General features: G+C 41.6%; 1 protein-coding gene across 1 annotated transcript in view; it reads left to right on the forward strand.

Moving 5' to 3' along the window:
- Window positions 1-10,155, forward strand: part of LOC148372974 (thrombospondin type-1 domain-containing protein 7A-like) — a 339,221-nt gene extending 329,066 nt beyond the window's left edge. Inside the window, exons 28-29 of the mRNA XM_088327730.1 lie at window positions 3,830-3,917; window positions 9,462-10,155. Of these exons, the coding sequence (XP_088183856.1) occupies window positions 3,830-3,917; window positions 9,462-9,555 (182 nt within the window). The 3' untranslated portion in view covers window positions 9,556-10,155. The remainder of the gene's footprint in view (window positions 1-3,829; window positions 3,918-9,461) is intronic.
- Window positions 10,156-10,716: the final 561 nt, after the last annotated feature.

Genomic DNA, 10,716 nt, shown 5'->3' on the forward strand with positions numbered 1-10,716 from the left:
TAGAGTGAGAGAAAAAGAGAGCTAGAGACAGAGAGAGAGAGAGAAAGAGAGCTAGAGAGAGAGCTAGAGAGAGCTAGAGAGAGAGAGCTAGAGAGCTAGAGAGAGAGCTAGAGAGAGAGAGCTAGAGAGCTAGAGAGAGAGCTAGAGAGCGGGCTAGAGAGAGAGAGAGAGAGAGCTAGAGAGAGAGAGAGAGAGAGAGAGAGAGAGAGAGAGAGAGAGAGAGAGAGAGAGAGAGAACGTGAGAAAGGGGGAAAGAAAGTGAGAGAAAGAAAGAAATCCAAAAGAGAAATAGAAAGTGAGAAGAAGAGAAAAAGAGAAGCGGAGAAAGAAAAAGGGGAAAGCAAGAGTGAGCGAGAGAGAGAAAGAGAGCAAAATAGGGTAAAAAGACACACAGAGAGAAAGAGGCAAAGAGGAACAGAGAAAGAGACTTAGAGAGTGAAAGAGAGAGCGAGATAGAGTGAGAGAAAAAGAGAGAGAGAGAGAGAGACAGAGAGAGAGAGAGGCAAAGAGGAACAAAGAAAGAGACAGAGAGCGACATAGAGTGAGAGAGAGAAAGAAAATGTGAGAAACAAAAGAGATAAAAAGACAAATAGTGAGAAAGGGGGAAAGAGAGAGAAAAAAAAGAAATACAATGAGAAATAGAAAGAAAGGAGAGAAAAGGCAAAGGGGAGAAAGAGAGGGGAAAGAAGCAAGAGTGAGAGAGAGAACGAGAGAAAAGAGAGAGAAAAATAAGGTAAAAAGACACACAGAAAGAGGCAAAGAGGTACAAAGAAAGAGAAAAAGAGAGACAGAGAGCGAGATAGAGAGAGAGAGAGAACTACAGCGTCTTTGTGAGATGATTGAAAATAATGTATTCTCAATGTAAATGGTGAACACAATGCCACCATGAAATTTACAATATAATTATTAAATGTCCTTCAAAGTCCTGATTCATCATCAGATACACCAGAGTTGTTTTCCTCTATATGCTTATTGTGTTTCTTTATAGCTTCCATTCTCTGGTACCCTGATTAAAAATAGTGTGATAATAATATCAAATGGAATGCTTTATCGTAATATTATTTATATCACTGGTGGTTTCGTGGTTGAAATTCTGCACTCTCATCGCCGCAACCCGGGTTCGATTCTCGTCGCATTTAATGTTTCGTGGTCGTCAATATTTACGGTAAAATACAACCGTAAAACCCCATTGTCATATATTTGTGTATAATTTAATATATCATATGTTATGTGTAGGGCAGCACGGCGGTGCAGTGGTTAGCGCGTGTGCCGCACAGTTCTAAGGTCATGAAATCGAACCTTCCTGTGTGGAGTTTTCATGTTCTCCCTGTGCTTGTGTGGGTGTCCTCTGGGCACTCCGGTTTCCTCCCACATTCCAAAAACATGCATGTCAAGTTGATTGGCCAAACCAAATAGTCCCTAGGTGTGAATGAGCCAGCAAATTGTCTGTCCCTGTTCAGGGTGTCCCCTGCCCCCTGCCCAAAGATAGCTGGGATGGGCTCCAGCACCCCCGCGACCCTATTGAGGATAAGCGGTACGGATAATGGATGGATGGGGCCAGAAATAATAAATCCTGAGACAAGACAAAGACATCATCAAGAGAGTACACCCATGAATGACATGCGCATGTCAAGACCAGGACAGAGACAGGACCCACTTGCGTACGTTTCTCTCAGTTTTATTGGGAAGACGGGAAAGGATTGCACACACGATCCGGAGATCGCTGGTCACGGCGAGCAGGTTGCTCAGATGCGGAAGTGGTATTTCCGGGGCGAGCGATGGCGGTGTCGGGAACGGAAAAAACGGGTCAGTAGCTGGGACAGGAGAACAAAAAACGTGCTCGAGATCAGAAAATGGGTCGAAGCCGGGAAACAGACGGAGGCCAGAACAGGAGTGAGTCAGGGTCGAAAAGCTTGCCTAGCGTGAACTGAGGTTCGCAGACGGACTTACAACAGGTGACAGAAAGACGGGGGTTTAAATAGTGACAGGGAGCCAATCAGCGTCCGAGGCAGTTGGCGCCGAAAGAGCGGGCACAGGTGCCTCGCATCAGTAATCATGACAGCGCACAAATTTTGAGTTATTCTGAGGTAAAAAAATGAATAAATATAGTACCTGGGACTGAAAACAACCCATTTTTAAAGGTCCTTTAGTTTGTTTAGTATAGCACAATTCATACACAAGGCAATTCAAAGTGCTTTACAGAAATGGCAGTCAGGTTAAAAACACACAATAAAAGACATTGAAAATGTAAAATGTGGTGTGAGGGTCAAACAGAGTTGCTGGATACAACTGGAATGTTTGATGTTACATTACACATAGTCCAGTGTTTTTCCGAATTGCTCAGTCCACAATTGAATGGATTTGGGAGTACAGTCCATAAACATGCCCGATTAAAGTCACCGTCGACGATAAAGCTCCGTTGGGGTGTGCAAGCTGCTGTTTATTGATAGCAGCGGGCAGGAGATTTAGCGCTATGCTAACGTTAGCATCCGGTGAAACAGTAGCGGTGAAAAGTAAACAGCAAATTGGTTCATATGGGACCAACATGTCACAGATGTACTTTGGTGCTAAACCATGAAAAGACTTATACACCAGCAGAGCTGTTTTAAAGTCTATTCTCTGAGCGACAGGAAGCCAGTGCAGAGACCTGAGCGCAGGACTAAGATGGTCGTACTTCCTGGTTCTAGACAGGACCCGAGCAGCAGCGTTCTGGATGTTCTGCAGCTGTCTTACAGCTGGTTTAGAAAGTCCAGTCAGAAGGCCGTTACAGTAGTCTAACCTGCTAGAGATAAATGCATGGATAAGTTTCTGGTTTAGACAGTTTAGGTCTGAGTCCATTATTACCCCGAGATTTCTAACCTGATTTTTAGCTTTTAAACTAAGTGATGACTGATGACACTTTTTGTGGGCCAAAGACAATGACTTCAGTCTTGTCTGAGTTATACAGCTCCACTGACGACTATTGATAGATAGATAGATAGATAGATAGATAGATAGATAGATAGATAGATAGATAGATACCATAGATACCATAGATAGATAGATAGATACTTTAATCATCCCCGTAGGGAAATTCACACTTCCAGCAGTCTACCCCGTTGTTTATTAACAGATTAACATGATGCCCTAGGGGTGCTTGTAGCGGAGTGGATGACGTCACACGCTAGTCCAAAAGTTCGACATCCCTGCAGCAGATGAAAATCTTTTCTTTGTATCCAGGGATACACCACCTCGTGTTAGCAAGTCCGCCTCCTCTCCGATTCCCCCCGGCTTTCGTGTCTCTGTATAGCGGCGTTGAAGCCGGATAGCTCCGGGTGGCTACACGTTAGCGTCCGGAATGCTAAACGTGAGCCACGTTTCCGCAAAACACAGCAACTGCGCTCCCTGTGCGCTTCGATGTTTTCCACCCGCACTCGATGATCTTAAGTTGTCGTGAGTTCGCATTTACCATGATTACGGATGGTACCGAAGACTTATAACGCCGCTAGCCGCTTCGCTAGCTCCGGCTCTTCTTCCACGATAGGCCCCTTCATCACGCCAACACGAGAATTCTTCAGGGCAAGGAGTTGATTCCTTGAATAAACGCATTTTTGTGCGCTAAAACCCATGTCCATAGGATAGAAGTAATCCATAGTGTAGTTGTGAAAACGGGAAGAAAAACACCGAAGATGGGAGCAGACAATAAAACAATAGGGCAGCTGCTGGAAAAGGCAGCCGCTCGTGGCAGCGCCGCTGATGTGAAAAAATGTATTATAAGGTCCATTGGTTGTGACTTAATGATAAAAGATCATGAGTTGAGCCACTAACTTCTCCTGGTCTTGCTCCCCAGATGGTAAGTTGAAGATTTGGGTGTACGGCGTGGCAGCAGGGGCCTTTGTCTTGCTGGTCTTCATGGTCTCTATGATCTACCTGGCCTGGTGAGTACTCCCCATCTTTCTCCTCTTCATCCTCCTCCACCTCATCATCATCTTCCCGGTCATCTCCATGGAGGGCAGCAGTTACTGTGCCAGGCTTCACCGCTCGCTGGCCTCTCAGGAGCGCCTCGCCAACGGGGGGTCCGACCTGGCGGGGCGGAACGCTCACGAAATGGTGTATACTTGTCCCGATTGCCAAGAGCTAGCTCAGAATAGCGGCGGCTAATGAAAAAGGCCCCTCGCCTGAGAAAACCCTGCCTTCCTGCATGCCGGTCCTCAAGTGCCTGCAGCCCCAAACCCAATTCGCCATGCTTGCCTGATAGCAGAGTCAGCTGGTCGGAGAAGGTGAGGAAACTAGAGTAGGGTCAATTCCGTACGATATTACAATTCTAAACCAGTGGTCCCCCAACCAATGTTCCCTGTCATTTTCCTTACGGGTCTGAGCGTTCACACAAAGTCGGTGAGCAGCGCTTGAAACAACAGTGAGCAACCATAATCCCAAGTGTGGCAACTAATCCATTATCAAACATGTCCAAAACTTGACATCGAGTTACATTTTGCTGAGTTTCCGGCAATGCAAAATAATTTTTCTCTTTTGAATGAATTGACTCATGTACTATTGCAAACGTCGTTTGTTCTTACAATTCTTTCACAAGATATCCATTTCTTTTTATTTCCTGACATGTTTTGTCGCATAATATTAACATTTTTGGGGGCTTATTGAGTCGGTTGTAAGATACAGAACTGTACTTAATCACATTTTTTAGTGGAAGTACAATGTTGGCAACAAGATTCACTTGATATCATTGGAAATTATTGGAATGCAACACAAACTTTTTCTTCTTTTTTCCGTGTTTTTCTCTACCTTTTTTTAAATTCCTTTAAAAAAAATCTCATTGTGTTTATATTTTCCGAGCTGTTACTTTTTTCTTTTTGTTCTCTATTTACTTTTTTTCTACATTCCTTTCTTTTCTTTTTTTCTGTCTTTTTTCTACATCTTTCCTTCTTTTTTCTCTTCCTTTTGTTTCTTTTTTTTTCCTCAGCTTTTCACTACTTTTTCATTTTGGTATTTTTTTTTTTTTTGTTCTATTCTCCCCTTCCTTTAAGTCATTTTGTGCATACTTTTACATCATATTTGGTCATGTTGGGATTAAAGAAGCAAAAACAACCCGGCAGTAGCTCAGGAGGTAGAGCGCTCGTCTTGGGATCAAGGGATCCCAGTTCAAATCCCGGCTCGTCCGTGTTACATGTCGAAGTCTCCTTGGGTAAGACACTGAATCCCTAATACCCCCAATAAGCAGGTTAGCGCCTTACATGGCTGCAAGGCCGCTATTGGAAAATGTGGAGCACATTGTAAAGCGCTTTGGGAATTCATTGACGCGCTATATAAATGCAGATCATTTCATTTCATTTCAACCCGAAGAGCCGTTTAGAACCCGAAAGAGGCTCCTTTTAGTGAGCCGAGCCGAAGAAGCCGGTTCCCCGACAAACTCTACTAACTTTACTCAACTTCGTTCTCCTTCGACTCGACTTCAAAATACTGCATTTAGGACACAACGTCAGGGAAACCCGTGAAATTTTACCTTCATGCACTGTAACTTTGACTTAAGTCGCTTCTTAATTAGTCATTTTGAGCCCTGATTTTTGTGCGCTGGCTAGATTTTCTTGTGCGCAGAGAATGTGCGAGCAGTGCGCAATTGTACACGCGCGCAGCTTAGAGGGAACACTGCCCCCAACTACAACCTTTGGTCCACCTCCCTGAAAAATACCAGAGAACATTTCGATGCCTATGTCTTTTTTACATAGAAAATAAGTCCGAGTGTGCATTTTTGGTTGTAATGGGATTCAAACCCAGGTCACAACGGTGAGAGCACTGAGCTCTTACCACTGGTTGACCAGTGATATTCACCTTTAGCACACCATAACCACCTGACCAACAGCATTAAACCATAGAATTTCAGCTGGGCATTCTGTTGTCACCCTTGTCAAAATTGCTTTATTCATTTTAAGGTTTTTGAGTTTTTCCTTGCCCTCATGTAGGGTTCAGATCAAGGAATATTTTAATGGTGGTCTGTGCAGCCCTTTGAGATTTTTTTCTGATGAAGGGCTATACAAATAAAAATGACTGTGCTTGGTTTGGCATGTTCCATGGACTTTTTCTGTGTTCTTTGGTAGTTTTTCGTTCTACAGTATTCTGGCTTTTGTTCTGTGAAGAATCCAGAAGGGTTATTTGATTTTGGCTTTCTGGAAAATAAGATATTTTTTTTACTTAGTCACAGTTTTTCTGTCACTAACTGACCCCGGCCCCTCATCAAAGAGAAAAGTGAAGTGGCCCTCACAGGAATACGTTTGGGGACTCCTGGTTTAAACAAAAAATCTAGATCTAGATGTTGCTTTGCTGTCCTCGTGCGGTCGAATCATGCCATTGCATCTCCCTCCCATTCATCGTGTGTTGACTTCATTCTCCAGCAGGGGGGAGTATTGTCACTTTTGAGAAGTCAATGAAAAGCGCTTCATTAGCCTCACCCCAGAACTTTGATATTTATTGTTTTCATTTAGGATTGTCATGTCTATAAACTTGCCATTATTTGCTGTTTATACCTAAATTTTGTTAAAAAAATACAAATAAAACGATCCGAATATACGTTTTAAATATATAAAATCGGGATTGAACTAAAATGACCAATATTTAGATAAACACATGAATTCTAAATGAATAATTGAATAGATCACTGATTAAATGAATAACTAGAAAACTAAATAAATAATGGATAAATAAATTAATGGTGAAGAAAAATATTCAAAATAACCAAAATACAAATTAGTTATATATAAATAACTGAGTTGGTGAATAACTAAAAAAGTAACTACAGTATATTAATTAGCAAATATGTAAATAGATGGCGTAATAAACTCTACGTATATATAGATGATGGAAATGCATAAATTATAATAATAAGAAGAAGAATAACAATAAGAATGACATTAATTCATGTCTATTGTTGTGGATTAACTGTAAATCATTAGCCTTGGAGTTGACAATAGCCTATTGAGTGTAGACATCTGGCGGAAGTCATGGCAGGATGTAATTGCAGGAAGTCACGGGCTGTTGTGCTGAGCCATCAAACATAGTTTGTTTGGAACACACTATAAATGCCGACGTGAAGAGAGAAACGATGAACATTGCTCAAATATTGAATGCTGAATAAAGAGCGTTCCCTCTTTTCCATATCTCCTCTCTGCGTATATTTTGGGGCGATGCCCAACGACGTCCACTCCAAAACTACATTTATAAATAAACAAAAAGAGCATGTTTTAATATAACAATATTGAAAAACTCGTTCTAATGATGTGGAATGTAAACGAATTGGAAATTATGTATAAAATATGAAGGAATATACAAAAAACAAGTGTATTAATAATGCATTTCAAAAATAGTGAAACAAGAAAAATATTGTGAATTATAATTACCAGTACTAAAAAATACTGATAATTAAAACAAATCACAGGTTGCAAGCATTACTCAATGAAAAAAGGAAAAATATTTTAAGAAAAAACATGTACTATCTATGTAAAAGAAATATATAAATCTACATTGTGAAAAATATATTGATTTATAAAACTAAAGCGACATACAGTAGCGTATAAAAAGACGTTTATAAAACCATGTTAATTAAAAATAATATAAAACAAATATATTTTGCAACGCATGGAGCAAAGTTTTGCTTATAATAATCCATATTGCAAAATTACTTGAAGTTAGAATTTAGAAGACACTAAAAAAAGGAGACAACATCCATTGCTTTTGACAGTGCAAGGAGAAGAAGGGGGAACACGAACCTCGGATAAAATTTTGGAGAGATCGTCATTGGGCGTCGCCCCCAAAAATACGCAGAGAGGAGATATGGCAAAAAGGGAACGCTCTGTATTGCATTCGGACACGTTTAAAGTTCCAGATATTCAACATTGACCTTTATAGTGTTATAGTGATTGGCCGATAGTGACAGTGATGTAAACAATGCATGTTTGTCAAAACAACGAAAAACAGTGCGCAATAATAATCAAAATAACGAACCGGCATTGAACGCAGCCTCTTTTGTAGTAAAATAAACACAACAAACTTATTATTTTGTTTTTGTTTTAATTTTTCCAATATTTTGTAGAAAAGGCACTGTATGCAAGTGTACCTGATGTTGCATCCAACGCCAAAGACTGCATCGAATACAGGGGTGTCAAACTCATTTTAACTCGGGGGCCACACGATACAACAAACATTCTGTCGGGGGCCAGAATAGTAGATTAAAGAGAAAGAAAAAGAGAAAGAAAGAAATAAGAGAAAGAGGGAGGGAAAAGGAGAGATGGCGGGACTAAGAAAGAAAAAGAGAGAGCGGGAGAGAGCGGGAGAAACAAAAGATAAAAGTTGTGAGAGAGGGGGAAAAGAAAGGGAGCGGAAGAAAGAAATCCAAAGAGAAATAGAAAGACAGAAGGAGAAAAAAGAGAAAAGAAAGCGCCAAGGGTAGGAAAAGAGAAAGAGAAAAAGGAAGTAGGAGCAAAATAAGTTAAAAAGACACAGAGAGAGAAAGAGACAAAGAGCAACAAAGGAAGAGAAAAACAGAGACACAGAGAGTGACAGAGACAGAGTGGGAGAGAAGGGGTGAAAAAGAAAGAAAGAGAGAGAGAGAGAGCATGAGAAACAAAAGAGATGAAAAGAGGAGTTGTGAGAGAGGGGGAAAGAAAGGGAGAGGAAGAAAGAAATCCAAAGAGAAATAGAAAAACAGAAGGAGAGAAAAGAGAAAAGAAAAAATTGAAGTTAGAGCAAAAGGAGCTAAACAGAAACAGAGAGAGAAAGAGACAAAGAGCAACAAAGCAAGAGAAAAAGAAAGACACAGAGAGTGAAAGAGATGGAGACAGAGAGTGGGGGAAAAGGAGTGAAAAAGAAAGAGAGAGAGAGAGAGAGAGAGAGAGAGAGAGAGAGAGAGAGAGAGAGAGAGAGAGAGAGAGAGAGAGAGAGAGAGAGAGAGAGAGAGAGAGAGAGAGAGAGAGAGCATGAGAAACAAAAGAGAAGTCATGAGAGAGGGTGAAAGAAAGGGAGAGGAAGAAAGAAATCCAAAGAGAAATAGAAAGACAGAAGGAGAGAAAAGAAAGTGCAAAAGGTAGGAAGAGAGAAAGAGAAAAGGAAAAAATGAAGTTGGAGCAAAAGAAGTTAAAAAGAGAGGGAGAGAGAAAGAGACAAAGAGCAGCAAAGGAAGAGAAAAAGAGAGACACAGAGAGTGAAAGAGACAGAGACAGAGTGGGAGAAAAGGGGTGGAAGAGAGAGAGAGAAATAAACACAAGTACAGTGTCTTTGTTCGAGGCACCTGGCTTTGGCAACATCAAGTGGACACATTTCAACCTGCAGCTTGTTTTTCTCTTGCGCTTCTCAGAGTGTTGTCTCGCCGGATTCAATCCCTTAGCCTGATCTGGCCCGCGGGCCGCCTGTTTGACACCTGCGATCTAATAGTATGTTTTTTCTGTTTTTTTTCCCTCCCTCGTTTGTGCTATCGGCAGCAAAAAGCCAAAGCGGCCGGAGCGGGCGAGGCAGCAGCAAAACAACCGCCTCAAACCTCTCACGCTAGCCTACGACGGCGATACGGACATGTAATCGACCAATCGGACGGACTCGTGTCCTTTTTTATGATCACAGCATGAAGGCAAGACGGCAACTCCTCCTTTTCTCACTTTTTTCCACCTCCGTGACCTCTGCAAGTGTCGAGTCCACTGCCTTGAAATTTTTTTGAGTCAGGATACATCGCAGCATCCTCGCCCCGCCCCCTCCCGTGCTAAAAACGAGGAGGGGCAGTGCTAATCTCCCAATCAGGATTTGGAATCCCTTCCTCTACTCTGGACAAAAAATGGAGGAGACGCTCACTCTGACTCTCTTTTCCTCTCTCTTTTTTTTTTTTCCCTCTTGCGCTTTTGTGGTTGTTGTTGGGACTGTGGTATCCGTTGCCATGGAAACTGCATCCCTCTCTGTCTCCATCTCGCCTCCACCCTGGCTATGTTTCAGGCGCTAAAGTGCACTATATTAGTGCAAAACATGACCGCTGATGCCAAACAAAACAAATAGTCAAGAAAAAAAAAAACACGTGGAGCAAAGGAGCCTTAGGGCCACTCTTGAAAAATACAAATATTTACCCATTTAGTGACTTGCGAAACTGTTCGGCCCCCTTGAACTTTGTAACCATTTGCCACAGTTCAGACTTCAAAGATAAATATATAAAACTGTAATTTCTTGTGAAGCATCAACAATAAGTGGGACACAATCATCAAGTGGAACACACTTTATTGGATATTTTAAACTTTTTTAACAAATAAAAAACGAAAAAGTGGGTGTGCAAAATTATTCAGCCCCTTTGAGTTAATACTTTGTATCGCAACCTTTTGCTGCGATGACAGCTGCAAGTCGCTCGGGTTATGTCTCTATCAGTTTTGCACATCGAGAAACTGATATTTTTGCCCATTCCTCCTTGCAAAACAGTTCAAGCTCAGTGAGGTTGGATGGAAAGCGTGTGTGAACAGCAGTTTTCAGTTTTTTTCCACAGATTCTCTATTGGACTGAGGTCTGGACTTTGACTTGGCCATTCTAACATCCTGATATGTTTCTGGGTGAACCATTCCATTGTAGCTTTTGCTTTATGTTTTGGATCATTGTCTTGTTGGAAGACAAATCTCCGTCCCAGTCTCAGGTCTTTTGCGGACTCCATCAGGTTTTCTTCCAGACTGGTCCTGTGTTTGGCCCCATCCATCTTCCCATCGATTTTAA

The sequence above is a fragment of the Urocampus carinirostris genome, chromosome 2 (genome assembly GCF_059441175.1).
Source record: "Urocampus carinirostris isolate Australia breed hairy pipefish chromosome 2, RoL_Ucar_1.0, whole genome shotgun sequence".
In the NCBI taxonomy this organism is placed as follows: Eukaryota; Metazoa; Chordata; class Actinopteri; order Syngnathiformes; family Syngnathidae; genus Urocampus; species Urocampus carinirostris.